Genomic DNA, 24,119 nt, shown 5'->3' with positions numbered 1-24,119 from the left:
AAAAACTTTATTGAGATATACGGCAAACACACATTGGTACTGCCTTCTCGATGTCCTTGTAAATGCGAATGCAGACTACGGTTTTTAAAACACCTGGGCTGCAAATATATTCGTTTATTTAACAATCCGTTTCTGCTCGGTCATTGTTACGTTTGTTTCTACTTCGTTTTTGGCTCATGGCTCCCAGGATTTTCCCATTAATAAAGTAAGTTGATTCCTCCGGCCTCCTTGTGACAGCACTATACAAAGTTCAAGTTTCAATGTATGTCAATTTTTTCTGCTAGTTGCTGTGAAAATAATGTCACGATCCATGTGTAGGCGGTGAAATCTAGTACTACGTAGATGTGAAATAAACTAGCAGTGAAATTCAAGCTCGGCTGTTCTGAACATGACTTGAAAGTGCGTTTTCTTTTAATCGTATCTGTATACAGTCCTTAGTGATAACAAACTGTGCGTTAGCGGTGTAGGTTTAATGCTCAGTTATAGCAGATTTGTTAAACTATTGCTGTGAAGTAGTGATATATAAAGAAATACCAATTTAAATAACTACGCCATGGAGCTGCGTTCCTAACTCCTAAACTGCACACATCTGTGAACACGCCCAAATTACACTTCCAATTAACCCCCCCTCTGAGTGGTGAGGACGCTGGAGAACTAGAAGTCTCCCTAGCTTGGTTGAACCTAGATTTACCATTACAAATTAGGATTGTTTAGCAATCAAGTTCAGCATCATATTGAAATTATGTGCTGGGATAAAGCATATTAGGAAAATCTCACCCAGCCAGTTTTTAAAAGGATTTCAATATCACCATGAGAAACAGACCTGGATGCTTGTTCCAGACTCCCACAGCTCTTTGTGTAATGTGGCACTTTCTGTTGTCAATCTTAAATGCACTTACCCTAAGATTCAATGGTTGTCTTGTTAGTTTTTTGGATAAAAGCAACAGGGTGACACAGTGGTTAGCAGGGCTGCCTCTCAGAGCTGGGGTCCAGGGTTCAATTCCTAGGGTTCTGTCTGTGTGGAGTTTGCATGGTCTCCCTGGGTTTGCATGGGTTTCCTCCCACAGTCCACTCCCACTGGTAGGTTAACTGTCTCCTGGAAAAATTGGTCTTGGAGTGAGTGAGTGCGTGTGTGTTTGTCCTGTGATGGACTGGCATCCTGTCCAGGGTGTACCCTGCCTTGCGCCCAGTGCTTGCTGGGATAGACTCTGGTTCTCTTGAAAACCCTGTACTGGCTAAATCAGTTAGGAAATGGATTGATAAAAGCAACCCGTTGTACGTTCTCATTCAATCCATTTATTAAAAACAAAGGCTTTCATTTAGATGTTGTGTGGTTTGTCTGTGGCATGCAGGCTGGTCACCAAGGTGGGTGTGGCCGGCGGGGCAGTGTACGTGGCCTATGACCAGAGGTTGCTGGGGGACAGTGTCCAGGGCTCAGAGGTGCTGACCAAGGCCAAAGCTGCCATCCCCCCTGCTGTGGACGAGTGGATGAAGTACTTCGGATGGGAGGTGAGGCCAAGATCTTGTGTTTGTGCCGACATACTGGGTGCTTGTGAAGCAGCCAAGCACTGGTGCGGTTTTACTGTGCCAGTGTCGTGCAGTGCTGTATTTTGGCTTTCATGATTTCTTTTAGAGAGATAAGTCCCATCTCCGAACCCTCAGGTGTAGGGCACAGCCCTTGTGTTTCGAAAAACATCTTTCATTCCTACGTAATCAACATAATTATCTGGATAGGAAGTATAATTACTCCGGTTTTGAAGGCCCACTTTTTGGTGGAAAAGTCCCACATCCAGCACAAGAGATCAACTCGGGGACTGTATTAAACATTAACAGAGGTGCAGGAAGTAAACTTCCACCAAAAACCCTGGGATCACAAGACCCCGAATCAAGAACTGACTAAATAAAGTTTGTGATTCGGAGACAAGGTCCTTTCTAAAGGCTGTAACTAGCTTTACTGGTGTTGGTGCTGAGAGGCTGTTGTCGATGCAATGTTTAACCATCATGTTCTCCTCTTCCCTTATTACTGCAGCTTCCTTCTCCTCCCAAAATAGAGTTTTCCGCTTTGGAAACGTGGAATACCGGTAAGAGCTTACGTAGTGCAGGAATGCTACAGCAAACAAACTCTCAGTTTTTCTAGTTTTGTGTGTACTAGCAGGTTCATCCTTGATCTGGAAAGGGGGAGCAGTCCCAGTTTCCCAGACCGGTTATTGAATCTCGGTAACCAAATAAATTCAGTGACAGTATAGCAAAACAAAAATGTACACATTTTGAATTGGGCACAAAAAGTGTGAACTTTGTGAAAGTGCTATAAGTAGCCATAGTGTTGCAAACCCCAGGTCTCGGCACGGGCGAGAGCGAGAGTTCACGAGAATTCTGACACGGGGAGGCCCTTCCTGCTCACTAGTCCCTGTAATGACTGATGTGATTTGTGAGCGAATAACTACAGGTTGTGCAGCAGACATTTCACCCCCAGGCATCTTCCCAACATGAGTTAACGAGTAAGTCTCATTTATCGGCAAAATCGTCTCGAAGTTGAGAGCAATGTCTCCATGGGATTTAAAGAGACGTACCCACAAGCCTGCTGGTTTACAACGTAAGGGAGCTGCAACACGGCGCCCTGCCTCGTTCTGGATCGCAGAACATGGCGCTGCGCTCACCTGGAGCTTTCGGGGAATTTTGTGAAGCGAATTGGAGGTTTTACAAGTTACTGTGTCCATCTGACTTTCATTGCGGTTTGAAGTGCGCCCATCAATGGCGATTCTTTCTAAAACAGAAATAGAAAAATGGTGCTGCCGTTCCCCTTTGAGTGGCTGAATGCTGTCAAACAGGCTGCAGATGGGAAGGGCTCGCTGGCGTTCTGACTGACGGACAATCCCATGCCCGGCTCCGGCTATCCTGAGTGACCGCGTCTCCCCGTTTTCTTCCAGGCGTTCAGAAGCTGACGCAGACCCTCTCCGTCGCCCCCACGCGAGCATGCGAGTACACCAGCCAAGGCTGGCAGTACATGAAGGGCCTGGCCAAGTGAGGAGGGGTGCCCTGGGCATGCCCGCCAGCTCCTGCCCACCCCCCCTCCCACGCCAACCCAGAGACCTCCACTCCTGCATCGAGCAACACCTCCAGCCTCCAGTCCACAGGCCCCTCAGTCCTGAGGGCTTCGTTACTCTGAACCCACGTAACAGTTGTGATCTGCATATCTTGAGGATCAGAGCTCGAATAAGTTATTTTTTTTGTGCTCTGGCTCTCAGAAACCCTAGAAACAAACCCCCTTCAGATCTGCACACGTTGACACTGAATAGCAGAAGGTTTTTTCCCCCGTCTGACCATAATTTAACCTGTTGTTTATTTAGCCTTTGGCAGAAGAAGATCCTCTGTTATTTATAAAAATAAACCTGGAAAGTCGTCTGGAAATCGTATACAGCAGGCACATTCATATTACCCTGATCTGCAACATCACTTATGTAATATAATTGACTTCAACAGGGGTTGCAGTTCCTAGAGCCACCTCTAGGAGGTGTCCTTTCCCCATCGGTAGTGTCAGAGTGAGTGCCTGCAGGAGGAATCAGATCTGTTTTGGCTGAAGCAAAGTCTGAGACGTTATGCTGCACTGGACCCGAGAGTTACATTCTTCACCGCCTTTACTTGTATGTTACCATGTTTTATACCAAACTGAAGTCTGTAATAATCTGTAAATAATGATAATGTACCACCTTCAGAGTTACAAAGGACAAAAATAAAAACCCTTCAGTATCTTTTACAAGGCAAAAGGGTTTCTTGCAGTGTTCCCTGTGCAAGCCTGTTTCTGTCTTTTTAGCATGTTGAAATGGTTGAGGTTTATAGTTTGTTTAAAGAATTATAGTACATCTTTATAAATACATATATACTGTATATATAATACTCTAATGATAAAGTAGAAGCTTTTTTCCCTCAAAAAATCTAGGGATGAAGAAATGAAGAAGCTACAGTGTCAGGTTACTAAGCAGTGGAGCATGTAGCTGTAAAAGAATAGTTACTAGACAAGATAAATAGCCAGTAAGGAAATTATCATCCTTGTTAACTGTAGCACTATCAAATGATAGAAATCTGCACACGCAACACCAACATTGTAGCTAAATCATACTGTTACAGAATGCAGCCTCACAGTGTTGGGTCAAGCTGAGCCTCTACACCAGAGACCACACCACCAAATAGTTTCATCTCCCAGACGGAATGAAAAAAGTCAAACAAAAGCTGACAAGTGCAAAAAATATCTCTTTATTATTAACGACCGCATAGTTACACAGAAACTGAATGGCGAATGCTACAACAGTTCAGACTACTCAAAAGCTTTGGTAAAGCAGTGAAACAGAGGGTATCTCATGGTAAAAACCTCAATATTGAGAATTCCTGCAAGCATGTAGACGACACCGCAGATCAAGACACACATCACAGAGAAACTGGCAAACACGTCTGATAGACCAGAATGCACAATGTGAGCGTGATTTTGCACAGCCAAACCTCAGCGTTCAGGGCAAAACATTCTCATCCAGATGAACCAGTCTTCTCGAAACTCTTACAGTACAAATGCTACACTTTCAAAAACAAAGATCCAAACTGTGCCATACACGATGCAGTGCTGCATTTCAGAAACAGTCTAAATTAATGTTCAATAACATGTGCATTTTAACATTAATGTCCTGTTGTTAGGCCCCATCCTCCACACAGAGCTCGGGTAAAAGGACTAGGCAACTCCAATCGCCACTTGAATATTGGTCATTGAGTTTGCCAATAGTTGCTAATTCCTGATACTGCTGGAAGCCTTACAATGCCAGGGTAATGAAAGAGCGCTGTGTCACAACTTCAGAGAATGTAAAGGATTTAAACGGGTCCTCTTTCCACACAGTAGCACCAAGGTTTAGCGATTTGACTTCCTGTGTTAATAGATGTAGCCAGAGAGTTGGAAGTAATCTGTAGTCCTAGGCGCTGTCCACAACACCTCCTGCACAGGTGGCTCAGTGTGATCAGAAAGCTAAGGTGTGTGACTCATATGCTTTACACAGACATGCTTTACAGAAGGTGCTTCAATAGGGGCTTAGTGTTAAAGCTGGTAAAACAGATTAAAAATGCCTTTTATTTTTATTTGGAGGTATGCATTCGGGGAAATAGTAGTATTACAAGGAATAAAGCTACTACCCTCAGGCCTCTGATTTCTAAGCGCCGATCTACTCCAAGCAGGTAAAAAAAGGACAGCTCGAGAGTTCAGAGGCTGGGGAGCCATGTAGGAATGAAAACAGGTCTGTTCCACACAAGCGTTCTATGTAACACAGCACAGTCTTTCATTTATTGATAATCAACTGTTCAAAATTATAATACTTGCAAGCAATGACATAGAGTTCTATACACAAATGCACATAAGCCTTTTGGCAAAGTAACTACAATGCAAAAAAATAGAAATCAGTTTTTCTTTAAAAGAAATTGCATTTTTTTAAAAGTGGAACGATGCTTCTGCTCTGCTTTGTGCTTCATTTAGCACTGTTTTGTCTATACATATACTTCTGACTTAGCAGTATTCTTTATACTGTTTTGTCATAAAAGTGTTCATACTGGTAATCATACCACTTGTAGGGTCACGCAAACGCAGAATTTCAAAAACAAAAGAGAAGGTCAGTCTACAATGTATGCAAGTGATAATTCTTACATTTGAAGATAGTATCAGACCCATCCGAAAATAAAAGTCACATTTATATACAGTCAAGAGAGAAGTTCAACCAGTGGAAACAGTAAAATTCACTAGTCATAGGATTGTAGAAAGTATACTTTTAAATTTGGCGATAAGTAAACACATAAACATTACAGCTTCATCATGAAGGCTCTCTCCCATTTTTAATCCAACGGCTAATGCAAGATCAGTACACCTACCACAGAGCTTTAATACCTGATCTGAAGTGCATCTTTCAGGTGCCTAAGGGATGGATCCTGTGGATGCTTACATACTGTATCATTGCCAGCAATGAACTAACATTTTCTACAACTTCCAGGTCATTCCCATCATCATACTGTGCAAGCGAAATGCCAGAAGTCTTTCTCTGTCACTTGTATTTTCAAAAACGACGCCCAGCCTAGTTACCTCCAGTCTGCATTTCCAGGTCCAGGTCACAGTGCATTTCTGAAGTTCCTTGCAAGCGCTAAAACAATCAATGTCCTGTCCGTGGTTCTTAAAAAAAAAAGTCATGCTTTAACAACAGTGTCAAATCTAGAGACATCTCTGCAAGCTCAGAGACGCTCAGGGGACGCCAGTGTTCTTCGGATGAGATGTGCACTTTTTAATGGCAAAAGGTCACTTTTAAAAGGGCAGGAGCCCAGTTAAAAAACACACAATACAGTCCCGTCAAAACTCAAAGTGTGGTTTTGGCCCTGTGATTCGAACAATGGCTGTGTCACAGGCAGTGCGTCACCCCATGTCTGTGCTTATTTAAAATTTCGTGTTCTCGATTATGAATTTTTAATTCTATCCAATGTGCAGCCGTATGCCCAATCAGGAAGGAGAAAGTGCAAAAAACTCAAGGGGTAGCTGTGACACCCCCAACCCATTGAGCTGTTCTTCTACAAGCTCCAAAACTAACTTACAGGCGTTTCAGCACCAAAGTGACATCACTGCAACCGGTGGGTTACTGGGAACCTGATTAATCAATTAATCCTGCGCCTACTGGTGCTGAGCCAACTGTGCATCAACGTTCACAGTCGGCTATTGACTTCACCAGACATGGCGAGTTCAAGGTTGGCACTCCTGCCTCGCAGCGCTGAGGCCCTGGGTGCGATTCCGGACCTGGGGCACTATCTGTGTGGAGTCTGCATGTTCTCCTCCGGGGGCTCCAGTTTTTTCCCCATAGTCTAAAGACACGCAGGCAGGTTAACTGTCTCCTGGTAAAATGGTGTGTTTGTGTCTGTTCTGAAATGGGTAGGTGTCCTGTCCAGGGTGCACCCTGCCTTGTGCTCACTGCTCGCCAAGATTAACTCTGGTTCCCCCAGGCCCTTGAACTGGATGGATGGATGGATGGATGGATGGATGTTTATGTTGCCAACTTTAAACCAACACGAATCATATACATCAAAACAAAACGGATCACGTTTTAATCAGCTATTTCTCAAAAAATTAACTTCAGTTCTGGTATCACTAGTAGACAATCGTTACATGACATACTGCACGGGAACTGTCCTTCAAGAATTCAGTCTTCTCATGTCTGCGAATAATATCAAGCCCTGGTATTTAAATTACAGCTTGCCTTGTTCATTTTAACATGATCTTTTAGCAGCACAGCACTTTGTAGACAGTATTGGCGGTGAACGTTATATGGTACAGGACAGTACTTCACCTCATCGACAAACAACAGAACCACTGTGATGACGTTGCATGAACAGGCCAATAGGAGCAGCGTGACGCTGGACAGGATGCATTGTGGGATGTATCCACGTGCCTCTAGCTTCGCGCTCGAGAGCCACATCCAGAAAAGAGGAAAAGCCTTGGAAAAGAAAAATCCAAGTACCAAAGGTTTGATAGCAATAAAGCAAAAAAAAAAAATCATCAACATTTACAAGACAAGGAATGGGTGTACGTGAAAAAAAAAATTAACAGTAATACTTTTACATAGGTTTTATTTTCAAAACATATCTGGTAAACCTTTACCATCTCTGAAATTTCAGCATTGCCACAAAATATAAACAATTTCACGATGGGCCAGCTGTTCCCAATAACTTACTTTTGTAAAATAAATTAAAATTATCATACAAATTACTGTCCCACGCTCACCACAGATCCCAAGAATGGATGACAATTTCATTGGCAATTGTACCAACGCTATTCTGCATTCTGCACATTAAGTTTTGGATTATTTGCATCTCGTGGTGTCTTGTGTCGGCCTTATTTTTGCCTCCATCCTTTTTTATGGGTCAGTCTAATTCTCTCCAAGCTTTTAACTTAGCAGCAAGGTGCTTTAACCAAACCAACACCACCTGTGCCGCCTGAAGTAAAAACCGTCTCCTCTGCAGTGTCTGGTGTAGAATCATCTTTCCTGCGGACTCCCAAACCGCACAGATGATCTTACACAAGAGTCACTTTCAAAGCGGTACAGGTTTTTGTCTCTGAACACACCTCCCACGATCATTTCTACTGTTCGTTTGTTTTTTTCAGAAACATTCTGGGTGCGAAATAGCCCGAGTCTTTTCGCAGTGGTCCAATGTGCTCAAGTTGAAAAGCGAGCGCCGGACGAAATCTCTTTCGCCGTTTTGCGAAGGGCAGCTTTGTGTTTTCTGGACAGGCTACTGCCAGCACCCTGCGGGGAAAATATGACTTTGCATGTGCTCTGTAAAAAAAGGCCTCAAGCCCATTCCAATCAAGCCAGCCTACAACGCTAATATCATACATTCCTCCTTCAATACATGAACGGAGTCCAGCCTGCTGGACAGTCAGAAGCTAAATTACTAAGCAATTTAGCTGCATGTTTCCTAGGACAAATGAAGTGTTCGTGTTGGCAACACATTGTTGCTTATACAACATCAAAGCAAACGGTAAGACGCTGCTCTTTTGAAATTTGCCATGAAAACGTCACAGCTCCTATCACCTTTATTACTCAAATCTCTGTTCAGATTCTAGATAACCCAATGCTTGTGAGCAATATAACTGCTTTATTTCATTAAGCGACAACAACAAACAAAGCTTAAAAAAAAAAAGCCACCCCACCCGGGCTTAGCCTCAGTTTTCTAAAAATCTTGTCGGAGCGTGTGTGAGCCTTACTAAAATATTTGCCGATTTCCAAAGCTAGAATTGTATACAACTTTTTAACACTAAAATCTCAATCTGTTCAAAATATATACACTGCTGATCCTTTCCCTCCTCTAATAACCATGACGCTTCACCCCCCCAGTATTGTATAAATTAGAGAAACTCCACTGTTAGGAGACTCTCAGAGTGATCTATTGCAACCCTCGTTTTTTCTATTGAAGAATTTCCAGGGAACACAGTAGTCATTGCATTGTCAGCATAAGGCGACCCGAAATTTTGATCACTGTCTAGTCAAATTCAGTGGGTTCCAGTGGAACGTTGGCGAATGAGCTCATCGATTTAAAAGTAGTTCTTTTTTACCCATTCGGAGGAGATATACGATGGGAGAGGTTAACAGGCTCATGTCTGAGCTCTCTTCACAAAAGATACTGAGAGTGGTGCTAATATCTGGGTTTAAAAAGCTGCAATATCGCCACTGCTTGCCTTCCTAGGGTGCCTCAGAGCTGGAGTGAAGCAGAAGCTGGAAACAGTTGGTAGAAGTTTCTAACAAGAGCAGACTGGTGCTTGTGACAGCAGTTCCATTCAGAACTCTAAGCCCCGTGTTCAGCTGCTTTTTACTGCCTTGCACTCAAAGCTTTGGACTTCTTTCTGCTACAGCAAGCCCTGTGCTCAGGTAGGAGACGCAGAAGAGGCAGGGCGCTTGGCCACTGTGAAATTATTCGTTCACTTTTCTGAACTCCACGTTAACAGACCTCCCCGACTACATGCCCGAGCCTCCCTTAAGTATTCCAGTAACAAGCTTGTGGAGTTCAACGCTGTCCACACAGTGGGGGCTGCCCTGCACGGTCCCTGCCCCTCTCTCTGCTCCTGGGCTGCTCTTCGTTGTAAAACTTCTACCCCCTGGCCGGGCCCAGCCGCTGCGCGACAGCGGGCCCTAGTGGCGACCTCCGGCATGACAGGCCGAGACAAGGGTGGCGTGCGTTGCCGAGGGAGACCACGGGCCCCCTCCCTCTCCAGCGCGGTACCTGCCCTCGGCACAGTTTTGCACTTCACTCACCAGCCCCTTCAGCCACCACCTCCACCCACCGACCCCGCCCCGGGTGGAGAAGGTAGCCATGGCAACAATGGCGGAAACGCAGCTGGGGAGGGGGGGTAGGGAGGGGGTGGGGATGGGGGGGGGGGAGTTAAGGGTTTGGGGATACTGTCTCTTTAAGAGGTCTTGACCAGATCGTAGACGTGAATGTGGAAGTCGTCGTCGTACTTGATGTAGTAGACGGAGGGCTTGGCGGGCACCTGGTAGATGACCAGGCCAGTTCTCTTCACCCCTTTGTCGGTGACGTACTCCACCTGCTTGCCCACGAGGCTCTCCGTCTCTTCCCCCGGCTTCCTGTCGGCCGGCAGCAGGTGCCTGTTTTCTGAGACACGAGAAGGATGTCTCTTTGCCTGACAAAACTCCCCCCCCCCTCCCCAAAGCAATAACACTGAAACCGGGCATTTTTTCAATCAGCTGCTGCACACATTTCACAAGCTCCATCTTCACCGGATGCTGTGTGACCTACAATATTTCCAAATTAATCACACCATACACAGCGGGACTCTCAAGGGCATGTATATCAGCACACAGGGCCCTTGACCTTTTCACCTCCAGGCCGAAGCCTTTTTCTTGCAGGCAGATGCTTTTGGGAACATCGGTAAATCAGCAGGTGTGGTTTTGGCCAGGAAGAGCAGAACTACAGAAGAGAGACCGTGCTTACAATCTCTCTCCAGATCTGCAGAGAGCCCCATCTGTTACTTTCACATCCACACGTCACAGTTCAGCTTGCTACGTGTTCTTCAGAAGATTAAGCCCCTCACCTAATGAATTAGGACTTCTGTGTGGATATCTGATGACGCGGTGATAACGTATCCAATCAGATTTGTTAAAAGGCCTGCAGGTGAAGTGCTGAGCCGGGACTGGAACGTGTTGGACACCCAGGCTCATGCAATAAGAAGGGCGGCTTACCTGCTTCGGGGAGGATGCGCAGGTCTCCTTCCTCGTAGTCGTCCCACAGCTGGTACATGTACAGAACGGGATCCTTCTCGTAGGTGATGTAGTACCAGTTGGTCATAATGGGCGCTCTGGACAGCACCATCCCACGCCACTCATTCTTCTCCCCATCCTCCTTCTCGAACAGGTGCTCCACGGCCTTGCCGACCAGCTCCTCTGCGTCATGGGGCACCTTGATCTTGTTGTTCACTAGAGGGAACACAGGGCAGGTCAGAGGAGCTACCCCGCCTGGTTGCAGAGCTCTGACCCCATAGGTTTCGAAATCAGAGCAGGACTTCCCACCCCACACCCTGCTCACTGGCTGCCTCCTGTTAAAATGCAATAGGACAACCGTCCGGCACGGGACCTGGACAGAAAGAACAACTGGACTGCAGTTTGACCAGCGAATCAAATTATTAAAGTCAAGTGAGCGCTGCTCTTTTCCAGAGCTAGACACATATTTTAAAAGCAACAGGTAAAGGTTTAGTCCACGCTGAAAGGAAGATCAGACAGACACAACGTTTCGACTGTGGAGCCTTCTTCAGGTGTCGATAAACCTTGACCTGTTCCTTTGCAGCCTACGCATGCTGACGCAGCTCCCTACTGCAACTTCTTTTGCGCATTTGTAAAGCCTGGGCAACTGGTCTTGAGTAAAACCAATTTAAACCTGAACAGAAAACACATTTTATAAAGATGTGTCTGAACCTGAGTTCTCTACATGTAGCAGCTGTGGCACTTATCAGGGTTGGGTTTAATACAGGGGTGAAGCTGACCTCACCCCACTAATCCAAACTCTCCATCACCTGGACCAGCTTCTGTTGGCCAGGTAAGGAGCTCAGTGCCTGCACCACACCACGTCAGGCACACTGTAAGAAGACCACGCCTTGACATTACTGAATTTTTAACAGGGAGAAAATGGAATCTAAACTGTCTGTCACCGACTAATTCACCACAGCTCAAGATTTAATAGAGAGGCTCTGTGGTGTCCGCTGCATAACCTCAGTATTGCAGTTTACGTGAAACACAGGTTTCCAGCTGAACTGGCGCAGGGTATTTCCCCCACCCTCTTCACCAGTGCAAGATGCTCGTCTCTGTCTGACACCCCACCCACTCCCACATCTCCGCCACCAGCAGCTGTTGACACCCCAGGACAAAGATCACTGTGCAATCTCGCACCATTCACAAAGTATGCAACTGATCCCCCATGCACCATCTTCACTAACGTCACAAAATCAGAAAAAAAAAATTATATGACAAATGTGCTCACAGAAGGGAGACTTTCCTATCCCGTTTGCCACACCCCCAGAGACATAATCCACAGATATATGGGAAGAGTATGAGATACAGGGCCCCTCCACATTATACATACACATTACCACAGATAGCGGAGGGGTCAAATACCCTCACAGTACAGGGTAAATATCAGATCAATATGATCCATCTGCACCAGGCCTGCATGAAACTTGATGCCAAACCAGGAACAGATGTGTTCGTTTGTGTCTGGTCTGCCTTACCTCTGCCCCATGGATGCCCAATATATCTGTGCCCTGGAAACCTCCAGGCGGCTCTGGGCTTTCAGCAATTACAGAGAGAGATGCACAGCTGTTCCAGTCAGAGCCACCTCTCCTGGGAGGTGAGGGCAAGCATGAAGCATGTCAAACAGCTGGGCATGTTGGAGGCGAATGTCTGCGTCTCACATTCTGAACTCCACCTTTTTACACTTGAATCCTGGTAGAAACCTGACTTTCTTCCGAACGAGTGGGAACTGCGAGGGAGCGCATTTAAGGAAGAAAAAAAAACAAGAACGGGAGGCGCTTCTTTACACAAAGGGCTGCGGGAGCCTGGAACAAGCTTCCCTGTTTCAACAGCCAGGCTGTTGTTGAAACCAAACTGGAACAAGCTGGCCCCACCCAGCCATTCCCTCCCGAGCAGGTTCAGGAGCTCTCTGAGCCAAATCTTTAAAAAAAACAACAACTGACAGACAGGGCAGGTATACAATATAAAAATAACTCCCACTTGCAAAGCTGGCAGACCCCAGTGATGGCTGCTCTCAGCTCTGACACTCACCCACTTTCTCGGTGAGGACCTGCAGGCCCGAGACCCTGTCGTCCTTGAAGAGCTCGATGCCGTAGACGCAGTCGAACCCGTCGTACTTGACCATGAAGAGCGAGGGGTTCACGCTCAGCCTGTCCAGCACTGTCCCCTTCCACTTGGTCAGCGCCCCCTTCTCCCGCCAGTTGTGCTGAATCCGCACTCCCAGGATGCTGCCGGGGTCAGGGGTCAAGGTGTCGCTCAGCTCCCCGCTGCTGCGTTTCCTGGGGCGGGACATCACAACCCGGGTTCAAATCCTCCCCCCCCCCCGTGGTTTACGAGGACGCGGAGCCCACTTTGCCCGTTTTCAAACAACCCGACTAAAAGACTGGGAGGATCTCATCTCATTCAAAGCTCCTTTTCCACAGCACAGCTAGGCAGGCCGTTCCAGACACCCGCCACCCTTTGTGTAAAAGAGCTTTTCCTCAATCTCTCCTCCTAAGCATGGAGCCTTGTAATCTTGGCTTCTGTGAGCTGCAGGCTATAGTGGAAAGGGCACTGAGGAAGCTGGACAGGAAATACATAGTTCGTGTGCACAATTTGTGGAGCTCTGCAGAGTTTAACTCCACACAAAGAAATAAAAATCAGAGTCGACAATAATGGAATATCCAGCTTCTAGTTTTGGCTTGCAAACAAAAGGCAAAAGGTGGAAAGATTAAATGTAACTCAGTATAATGGCAGCCTTATGTCCAGCTATGTGACTTCATACTGGATACTGATACATAAGACCAGAATGCACTAGAGACAGGAGCCACGTCTAATCAAAAGGAAAACTAGAAAGCAAACCACAAAAGGTCTCTGCCTTACCTGCCCTTTTTCTTGGACATGTTCCCATAAATTCAGGCACCGGCTGCGAAGAGAAAGAAGGAGAGAGGAGATGGCGTCAGGGTCCGAGACAGCTGCTTTCACAAGGCGAGCACAGCCCTGAAGCCTCACCAACACCGAGAAGGCCTTAGCAATTAAACCACGCCCATCTCCTGTCCTAAAAAGGGCTGTTGTTTTGTTGGGTTTTTTTTTTTGCAACGCTGACCAAAAAAAAGAAAGAAAGAGGGGAGCGATTTCGAGGCAACACACGTCGGCTGTCAAGCCTCCCCCCCGAACGTCAGGTTCCTCCGGCCGACAAGCTGACGTGCCTGTCCCAACCACAAACCTTGCAGGAACTGTCGCTGCTAAAAACGGCCGAGCCCACACTGCCCCGTTGCCTGCTATTTTCAGTGCCTTCGACACAAACCGACGTACAGGTGCCGGACTCCGGGTTTCCTGTGGAAACTTGAGCAGAAACGTCCCGGCTGGCTGAACGGTGTCCTGGCCCCAGCTGTGCGACCGAGAGGTTGCAAGACCTGAAACCCCACCGACCTCGCTGCGCACACGGAGTTTCGTTTCTGTGGCCCGAGTTTCACAATCGTGACGAAGGCAGGAGGCTGACGAACAACAGCGAAAGTCGGCGATGCTAAGCGTTGATGGCACACTTCTGTACGCAGGTACTGCCACAACAGGACAGTGATACACTAGGACCTCCTTAATGCTGCCAGTTCTTCTGTTATTTTGGTGAGGCTGTGAAAACTATGGTAATCATTCTCTTCAGTTCTGGATTAAGATGCACTCCTACACGAAGCACCGAGACCTCTGTAGCTCTCAAGACCCTCTCCTTGGTGTCTCTCGCCTGACGTATTTAGGTTTTACCTGTATCGAGGCGATAGACCGACGCAAACATCCTTCCGAGCATTTACAGCTTTTTATCCCCCAGAACATCCAAAACACATCGCTAGTCGTTTACAACAAAACAAAAACGGGACATTTAAAATACTATCCGCAGACATTCCCTTGTAGTCGACGGAGAACAAGTTGCGCACATTTCCTTACCAGCCAGTGGGGAACGAGGAGACGGTGGGATGCGGGGGCGAGCGGGGGGGGGGGGGAGGGATCACTGCGATTATTCTGCTCTTTCTCGGGGCGATTTCTGCTCTCTTCTCCGAACAGGGAAATAAAAACCCCCAGCGAGCGACTGAACGCAGAATGCGCCGATGGTTCTTACCCGCAGGACTTCCTGCAGTGCAGCCCTGGTTTGTTTTGGTTTACGAGAACAGCTGTAAGACTGATCCGACGAGTACGGATCCCGGAAAGGGACATAAGGGACGCGGTGGGGGGGGGGGGCGGAGAGAATAAATCTCGTGCACCCGAGTTGTTGGGGCCTGGGACATATAATTACTGCAATCCCATAACTACCCCGAGCCCGAGCCCGAGCCCAGGCCCCCTTCCGGGCTCCGTAGACAAGGTCAGTTAACTGCACACAGAGGGCGTGGAATGCAAACTTCACACGGAATCCTGATCACGCTTATGCGACACGCATCCCCAAAATTCAAATAATGTAACAGCAGCGCCTCTGCGTCATGTGCACGCAAAAAAAAAAATGCATCCAATAAGGCATACGGCACTAGGTCCAATCTCCTCTATGAAGCCAGCTAGCGTTCTCCGGCAAATTATGGGAGTATAAAACAAAAGTGAAAAAAAAAAACAATAAAGTGAAAGTCGTGATTTTTATTATTATTATTTGTTTACTATAAGTATAAGCAAGATTATTTACGCTGCCATGTTTCGGTTCGCTCCCGCGAGCAAGACCAACATTTCACGCCCTGCCCGTGATAGGGCGAAATAACGTCGTGCATCGCAATTTACACACCCGGGTCACCGTCGTGCAATAAACCCAGATTCACAATAAGGAACTCCGACAGGAACTGGCGCGCTACGATTCTGCATCTCACTGATGTAGCGGCGTTCCTTCCCCAGTACATTTCATAGGCTGTCGTACTGTAGGTGTCATGTATCTTAAGAACGTCTTGCAATATACATACATAATAATTTTATTACATTTTCGTCGAATACGATATACGTGCTCTAAATTAGTGTCCCATGTTTTTATAACAAGACTGCGCAGTAAAACCGTTAATACGTCACATATGCCAGAACATTGTTGTTTAGCGTCCTATTTCTAAAACATCAGGCGGACACCTTCCTAATTCAAATGACATTATTGTACATGCGCAACAGGCAAGAGAGGTCGTTCTAGTTTATCTAGCGAGCGTTTTTTTTCTCACAAATACGCATTACCCCTTGAAGTAAAAGCTGATAATAATTAAGCTTTACCTGACCACTATTTTCACGTCTCTGTGATGTAATTCTCTCTGCAGAGCGCAACCGTTCACACGCACGCTTCGCAAAACCTTTGGGAAAACAGAGCGGGGGGGGGGGGGTGTCCATCGCCGTGGAAAACTACAACTCCCAAGCTACAGCCGGGAACGAGAACAACTTCGAGCCACGGCTTTTCCCTCGTGATGCACACCGGGAAATGAAGTCCGTGCTCAACCCCGTTCTAATTTCGTACTTAAAAAAAACAGGAGACTGAAAGCGACCCATTTGTGCGTGGTGGTATCATATTCCTGCTTTGCACGTTCTCACGTAACCAGCTGGCGTGGTCTTAAAAGTACTATTTCTGTTGTGAATAAATAAAAATATATTAATGTGCAAACAGAAATTCAATTCTTTTTCGAGCGTTGCTTAAAATGCGGCCGGGCATTTCACCGGTCGACCCCCTTATTGAGTCGCATCAGTTCCGTCGTCCACTGCGTAGACTCTGTTAAACCACATCTCCCACAATGCAAAGGGAGCGCGAATCCTCCTCGCCCGCAGCCTGGCTGTGCCAATGCTGCCCGAGCCTGATCTGAGCAGACATGCGGCTGACAGAATGACGTTTTTGCAGGCGCTAACTGTAGAAGACGTATTGAAATTAATCGTATCCGATGGCAACGCGTTGAAACACGCGTGGCGCGTACGCTGCGCTGTAGAAAAGGATTAGGAACAACAGAAATGAGATCTTATCTATCTTATTAGGAACCACGGGTTCATTAAATGTAATACTCTCCTTCCCGAGTTTAACTTGCAGTTGTTTGCAGGATGATTAGAGCTGCCAAAATGCGTTTTGGTATTTTTACGGACAAAGTCCAATCGCGTCCCTGAGAGCATGTTTCTTAATCGACCGTCCAATTCTCAGATTTCAGACCAGAGATTGCGCGGGGCAGGGATCTTATATTGAGAGAGTTGACAATATCATTTAATTAGTCCAGGTGGGGAGCTGCGTCAGCATGCGTGGGCTGCAAAGGAACAAGTAAGAGGTTTATTCCAGGCTGAAAGAAAACACAGTATTTCGGCCGTGGAGCCTTCTCCAGGCTCTTCCTTGTTCCTTTGCGCAGGCTGACGCAGCTACCCACCTGAACTACTTCAACCTACACCTGCTGCGACCCACTATGCCTTCCTCTAAATCTTTTTCTAGATCTCTTCGTCATTCCTTCTCTTCCTAAACCAGCCTTCCGTCTCTTCACAGCGACCTGTTCCAAGCCCAGGCTTTCTAACCACCTCCTGTTCCTGTAGAGATGTCGTCGACATAATATCATTCCTAAAAAAATGACACCTGAAGAAGGCTCCGCGGCCGAAACGTTGCGTTTTCTGTCTTCTCTTTTCAGCCTGGAATAAACCTCTTGTTCCAATCTCATGTAGTATCCAGCTGTGTTTTGCTGTCCTAAATCCTTTATATCCCAGGGCTGGGTTGTTGGGATTTCAGATAGCAAAAACACAATTTAATAATAACTTGAACCTCCACAGACACAGCCTCATGAAATCAACGTGCTGGTAGAAGGGGTTTGATTCCAGGAGAAAGGAAAAAATATTTGAGGCGCCGACAGGAAACTCTATCGTGCTGCAAGCTCCCCTTTATCTTTTGGCTTATTTTTTATGGTGTTTTTTTTTTTTGCAGTGCTGACTGCCCACGTTGTTTGTTCAGTGAAATTCCATTCGATTCGATTTTATTCAATCCTTTCTTGTGTTATTTATGTTGTAATTTCAGATTGTAACTTTGAACTCACCTCATTTGTATTCCATCCCTCCGGTGAGCCTGCGGGGGAAAAAAAAAAACAACAAATCGCCAGCCATTACTGCTGCAGGCTGTATTGATGTGCAAGTGATAATTAAACTTTGAACTTGAACTTTGAATGACATTGTTTAGTCCATGGACAGTTGCTTTTTCCGTCTAACTCGATTTTAGGCCGAGACCACGGTGTTTCCTGAACAACACCGCCGCACTTGAAACGCCAGAGCAGAGGGAGAGAATTTTGGGAGAATCTGCCCAGCAGCTCAGGGACAAGACTCGGAGATAAGCCTCCCCCGGGTTAAATAAAGAACCACACTTTTAACATTTGCCACCACCACTCCTGATCTGCTTTTATTCGTATTTTCATCGTTGACACTGGCACCCGCGGGGTTCAATTTCTACTCAGGATATCTATAATCCATTCCCGGAAGCTGGCAACGCGCGTGTAGATGTCGGGGTGCCGGGGGTCGCCACACCGCGGGCCCGAGAAGGAGATCACGCCCACCGCCCTGCCGTTGCAAATCAGCGGGCCGCCGGAGTCCCCCTGCAACACAAAAGCCAGCTCGTCACTAGGGGGCGCCATCCACCCAAGAAACAAGCGATAATGACTCATGTTTTCAAAAGTTAGAACTAAAAACTCTAAGAACACCACTACCGTGAAAGAATAAAGAACAAGTAACCTCAATCACTAGAATTAGCCAAGAGCTTAGGACTTTTTTTAAGTATCCAAAACCGATCTCAGTTTTTCCCAAAAAGGTATACGCACAATTTAATTAATTGTTCCCCATAGAAACAGTTGTTTGCACTTGAGATAAAGCGGGTTTCTAACTGCTTAATGACCTTTCTTCCATCAGGATCTCATGCTCCAGCAACGGATTTGATACGGAGGAAGGACTGGAGTTTCAGGGGTTTAATGTCAACCAGTGTATTCAATCACAGCGCTAGTCGACCTCTGCTAGACTGGTCCACAGTCATTTTAGGGCGCGGTGCGTAACGGGGCTCGGTAACACAGGAGTTCCTCAGAAAAGGCATCAAACCTTTTTGGGGGGGCAGGAGGGTACGTACCGAGCAGAAGCCCCGCGTCTCCCCCTCCACCGCGGCGCACACCTGGCGGTCGGTGACGTTGTAGTACGCCGCCCAGCGCCCGCTGCACTCGCTCTGGCTGATGACCGTGGTGTTGACCTCCTGCAGCACGCCGGGATAGGTGTCGTTGTCGTACGCGTCCCCCCAGCCCGCCGTGCTGCACACGGTGCCCGGGGCCAGCAGCTGGCTGTGCTTCAGGGGGATGGCCTGCACGCGCTCGTTCAGGGCCGCCTTCCCGTCCAGCTGTCCGAAAAACACACCCGGCGCAGACCGGTCAGCGCGTCTGGGGAGGTCCTAGATCCCGCCGGGCTCGCCCCTCTCCCCTCACCCTGCTATTCTGCTGCAATGTGCATCATTGCTATGCCCACTTGTGCACACCATAACGTGCAAGTTAAGGCAACCTGGAAGCAAGCCAGGAGGTTATGGAGAAATGGCTGCTGGCACAAGGCAGAGGCTCTGCATATCACCCAGCAGCTCACAGCTCACAGCTCACAGCTGGGCAGCCCCAGTGAAGCTCAGCAAGAGTGAGCCTGGCCAGTACCTGGATGGGGGACCTCCTGAGAAAAACGTAGGTTGCTGCTGGAAGTATTAGAAGGGCCAGCAGGGGGACGCTCATCCTGCAAACTGTGCCTGAGTAGACATACTGTAAAATGGTGCTGTCCTAGGAGATATAAAACTGTGGTCCTGACTGTGCTCATTAAAAATCCCAGGGTGTTTCTTGAAGAGAGTAGGGGTGTCCTGGGCAAATTCCCCCCTGCTCTACCAGTCATGGCCTCCTAATAATCCCCATCTCTGAACTGGCTTCATCGCTCTGCTCTCCTCCCCACTGAGAGCTGGTGTGTGGGGAGCGGACTGGCGCATCATCCAGGTGGGGCTGCACACTGGTGGGTGTTGAGAGGATCCCCATGACCTGTACAGCGCTTTGAGTGGAGAGTCCAGAAAAGCGCTGTGTAAGTGTGAGGAAATATTCAGGAAAGACACCTGCTCAGCAGCTCCACCCCTCCAGCTCCTTCGGGGTTCCCTGAGGAGGCAGGCTGCGGCCGACTCACCTTCAGCAGCATGATGTCATGGTGCAGGGAGTCCTTCGGGTACAGTGGGTGAAGGAAGGACTGGCGCACAGCGAACACCTGCCGGCCCTCCTCTTTGCTGACCAGCGAGTGGGCACCCAGGACGACGCGCTGCACCCTGTCATCCAGGCCAGCAGGGAAAGACCACAAAAGCACAGGCTTTTTGCTACATGTTTAAGCCTTTGAATTGTGCTCTCAATTTGTGTCAGGGACTGTCCAGCTCTGGTCAAGCAACAGGTTACGGGTAACGACTTGAGCCACAGGAGGCCTGCATTATTGTCAAGCCTGCTTATGACAGGCCTGAGCACATAGGGAAAACACTATACAAGCTCACTCTGTGCAAAACTAAACCTACCTACCCAAACAACTGAAGCCTAACCACTCCCATGAATCTCTTTATATGGTAAACTCATCTAAATTCACCCCTTGCAAGAATGTGACTCTCAGCCCTTTGCCAATTAATCAATAATTCATCACGCTCTACTGACAGATCAGCTGGGGGGAATCTCCTAATTACCGCTGGTCTGCCACGCTCCTGCTTTGTGGAAGTACAGTATGTCAGCACAGAGCCTCATGTACCAAACCTGCCTGTTTACTAATGGGTAAGAACGGCAACACGTTTGGTCATTTTAATTGTATGACAATACGCATTTACTCAAAAGCATGAATATGTCTTCTTGCAAGTGCATTTTCTGTTTTCGTAGCATGCAAGGGTTCCAACTTTGGAAAACCACAAACAGAAAAAAACAAGTGCAGTACAAGTACAGGCGCTAGAAGACCGGCACCGTCCTCCTCGGAGCTTCGCTAAGCAGGCAGCGCGAGTCGATCACCGCGAGTATCGATCGCTCACCCGGCGCAGTGAGCGGCTGTCAGCACGAAGTCCTCCCGCACCAGGACTCCCCCGCAGAGGTTGGTTCCGTTTTCCTGGAGGGAGGCCATGTAGGGCCGGGAATGGGCGGCTGCCTCACGGCCGCCCACGATGCCAACCCGGGACGTCCCTTAAGCAGGGAGAAAAGACAGACCTTGCAACCAGGCTGTTTGATGTGACGGGAAACCATCCAGAGCTCCAGGGAATAAGGGATGGCTGAATTTAAAAAAAAGTGCCAGATAATGACATCAAGCTTTTTATAGCAGTTTATTTTTGCACCTTCTTTAATATAGTTGTGTGTCCCGGGGGGTCGTCTATGTGTTTTTTAGTGCTTTGTATTTGTTTGCCGTGTAAAAACATTATACAAGGGTTGGGGGCTATTACAGAAACGTGGCAGTACACTCTGCATCACGTCAGCCTGTTTAATGCAAAGTACAATACGCAATATCGAGTACTGATGATTAATAAAACATTTCAATGGAAATGCACTCAGAGAGTTTTGGAATGACGATCCACTGGGCCAGGCACTGCTGACCCTGGCAATGGTGCGCTTTGAAGTAAAGCCACAGCTCGCTATTGCTCGCTATATTTCGAAGTAAAGGGTTAGTAAATATTCTAACGCATACGGCGTTGTGAGAGCCGGCTTACCCGGGCGGTGACGTCACCGCCCTTCCCTGTGAATAGCAGGGACCGCAGCCGCTTTTGGCTCAAGAGGCTGGGTCCCTGTTGAGTGACGCCGGAGGCCCGGGTTCGAGTCCCCGACGGTAGGGGGCCGACCTGAGACGGCAGTGGCGAGGGGTGCATACCCACGTGACCCCTTTAGTGCTATAATGTCATTAGATCTATTACTTGTCACAGGCTGACATTTAACTCTGCTGGTTAAGGATAATTGATTTGCAGAAATGAAACGGGCAAAAGAGCCACTGTGCACAGCGATCCAACTGGTGATTTCTAGCACCCGAAAACAGCTGCTTGATTGCTGGTGTAACTTCAGATCGCAAGAATAGAGACTGGTGCGATGACTCGGCACACTTACCACACTGGGATGCAAGCAGTAGCACGGACAGACACAGCACAGGACAGAGGGCCATCTCTCCTTGTCTCGCACCCAGGGCCACAAACGATGTGACAAACCGCGCTCGCTGACCCCTTTTATCCCTCCCCCCTTGTTTGGCGGAAAGGGGGAAGCCGTTATTATTGACGAACCGTTTCACCAGCGACATTTCTCAACGTCCTCGCGGCCACTTGCTCAAGGAGTAACGGCGCCCGCGTCCAGAGGGCGGACAAGAAAAACACAAAACACCTTGCGAAATCCAGGCACCCCCACAAACAGGCAGCGCGTGCGAGTGGGGAAAAAACAGACTGAGAATCCGAATGAGAGCTAGCTGCAGGAACAGCTATTGGGGTGACCTTTCTCCGAGGCAGAGAATCGCAAAGAAACAGGGCTGAAACAGGACTCCTATCACATAATAATAATTCATAATAATAATTCCTCACACTTATATAGCGCTTTTCTGGACACTCCACTCAAAGCGCTTTACAGGTCATGGGGATCCTCTCCACCACCACCAGTGTGCAGCCCCACCTGGATGATGCGCCAGTCCGCTCCCCACACACCAGCTCTCAGTGGGGAGGAGAGCAGAGGGATGAAGCCAGTTCAGAGATGGGGATTATTAGGAGGCCATGATGGGTAAAGACCAGGGGGAAATTTGGCCAGGACACCAGGGTTACACCCCTACTGTTTTCGAGAAACGCCCTGGGATTTTTAATGACCACAGAGAGTCAGGACCTCGGTTTTATGTCTCATCCGAAGGACGGCGCCTTTTTTACAGTACAGCGCTCACCCTGCAGTCTGTGTGGGTCCTAATGCCCCAGTATAGTGACAGGGACACTGTACTGTAAACAGGCGCCGTCCTTCAGTTGTAACCCTGGTGTCCTGGCCAAATAATGCGAATCACATAGTTTTACACCTTGGAGAGATGCAGAGCATTCATATGCAGTTTGGAATTTTATAAACGGAACATCAGAGATCACAACATTGATAGGAAATGCAGGGGGCCGTCCACCAAGCAACGCATGTGGGTTCAGTCTCGGGCTGGGCAGTGAGGAAAGTGTACCAGAGGCATTTTCTAAAAGATCAGCTGCGTCAGCATGCAGAGGCTGCAAAGGAAAAAGAAAAAGGTTTATTTCATGCTGAAAAGAGAAGAAAGAAAACACAATATTTCGGCCTTGGAGCCTTCTTCAGCTGTCGACACCTGAAGAAGGCTCCACGGCCGAAACGTTGTGTTTTCTTTCTTCTCTTTTAATCACGGAATAAACTTAGAATTTCTGAAAACACTGCCTTGCTGAGCAGTGAGTAACGGTGACAAAACACCAACCTAGAGAACAGAGGAAGCCCGTGTGGTCTCGTCATTCGTCATTCTCTTTCACTCCCCACCACCTCAATTCTTTGAAGAGGCGCTTTAACCTCTTCAGATGAAGAGAGGGGAAACACTGATAAGACGGCCACGGCGTCTTCAGAAGGCGGTTCCGGGCGACTGCAGATCAGCTGTGCTCTCTCTGCGCTTCGGTCCTGAACTCGGGGCTGCGGTACGATTCCTCCCTGCGAGCCCCACCTGAGATCCGAGACAGACCCAAGAGGGTTGGAGGTGTATTCTGAAGTGTTCACGTTTAGGTTAGGGTGACCGGACGTTCTCTTTGTCCTGGACACGTCCTCTTTTTGAGACCTAAAATATCGGCCCGACCGGAATTTTTAAAATAAAAAAAAAAATTGTCCGGGATTTTGTTTTTCTCGTTAGTTACTCAGACTGTGTAAACAAACATAGGGCTCCACGTTTTTGTTCGTTCCACGCAATAGCGGTAAATGTTTTGAACTTACATGCAGCGTAGCTTGAAGGGGTGTGTGTGTGTGGCCGTTTTCATGGCCATGAAAAAAAAAACAATGTTTAACTTATTTCATTATTTTCCAAAATGTTTCGTTAAAATTGATCATTTTTGCAACCAATAAGGACTTCTCCTAAGTTATGATGTCTTCATTTTTTCCCCCTCAGATGTTAAGACTTCTGTTGTTTTAAAAATGAAAAAATAAATGGCTATATTTGTTTTCCTTGTTTGCCGTTATGGAAGAGAAATAACAACCCTGCAACTGTTTACAAGTTTACTAAGAAGTTTCATAAAAACTAGGCAGTTTAAATGGATTTTTTTATGAGAAATTTTTTTATTCATCCATTAATCAACGTCGTCAAAGGCGCAAACGCGCAGGCAGGAGCGGCCGATATCCCCGCGTTTCCTGGAAAGTTGTGTGGGGC

The 24,119-nt window shown here is 47.5% G+C and overlaps 3 protein-coding genes across 9 annotated transcripts; 1 reads left to right on the top strand and 2 right to left on the bottom strand.

Annotated features, from left to right (window-relative positions):
* micos13 (mitochondrial contact site and cristae organizing system subunit 13) lies at positions 1–3,764 on the top strand. The gene is made up of 4 exons (XM_006639864.3): positions 1–205; positions 1,353–1,509; positions 2,030–2,081; positions 2,928–3,764. Exons 1-4 carry the CDS (start codon positions 177–179, stop codon positions 3,023–3,025), a joined length of 336 nt encoding a protein of 111 aa, XP_006639927.2. The 5' UTR covers positions 1–176; the 3' UTR covers positions 3,026–3,764.
* A 471-nt stretch (positions 3,765–4,235) lies between these two features.
* LOC102685080 (spindlin-1) lies at positions 4,236–17,810 on the bottom strand. 6 transcript variants are annotated; one of them, XM_015365514.2, is made up of 5 exons: positions 17,789–17,810; positions 13,680–13,722; positions 12,849–13,096; positions 10,758–10,991; positions 4,236–10,170 (listed from the first exon to the last, which is right to left on the bottom strand). In XM_015365514.2, the coding sequence occupies exons 2-5, from the start codon at positions 13,697–13,699 to the stop codon at positions 9,965–9,967; spliced, it is 708 nt and encodes a 235-aa protein (XP_015221000.1). In that variant the 5' UTR covers positions 13,700–13,722; positions 17,789–17,810; the 3' UTR covers positions 4,236–9,964. The 6 variants fall into 6 exon arrangements, with proteins under 6 accessions (XP_015221000.1, XP_006639926.1, XP_015220998.1 ...); XM_006639863.3 differs by lacking the exon at positions 17,789–17,810 and adding an exon at positions 16,017–16,126; XM_015365512.2 differs by lacking the exon at positions 17,789–17,810 and adding an exon at positions 14,908–15,108.
* Positions 17,811–18,109: 299 nt separating this feature from the next.
* LOC102687664 (mast cell protease 1A-like) lies at positions 18,110–22,049 on the bottom strand. Of its 2 annotated transcripts, none has more exons than XM_069185872.1 (5): positions 21,848–22,049; positions 20,794–20,941; positions 19,926–20,061; positions 18,831–19,119; positions 18,110–18,337 (listed from the first exon to the last, which is right to left on the bottom strand). In XM_069185872.1, the coding sequence occupies exons 1-5, from the start codon at positions 22,032–22,034 to the stop codon at positions 18,192–18,194; spliced, it is 906 nt and encodes a 301-aa protein (XP_069041973.1). In that variant the 5' UTR covers positions 22,035–22,049; the 3' UTR covers positions 18,110–18,191. The 2 variants fall into 2 exon arrangements, with proteins under 2 accessions (XP_069041973.1, XP_006640111.2); XM_006640048.3 differs by having other exon boundaries at positions 18,859–19,119.
* Positions 22,050–24,119: the final 2,070 nt, after the last annotated feature.

This window comes from Lepisosteus oculatus, chromosome 29 (genome assembly GCF_040954835.1).
Source record: "Lepisosteus oculatus isolate fLepOcu1 chromosome 29, fLepOcu1.hap2, whole genome shotgun sequence".
Classification (NCBI taxonomy): domain Eukaryota; kingdom Metazoa; phylum Chordata; class Actinopteri; order Semionotiformes; family Lepisosteidae; genus Lepisosteus; species Lepisosteus oculatus.
Note: the sequence above shows the minus strand (reverse complement) of the source record. Positions and strands in the feature narration are given on the sequence as shown.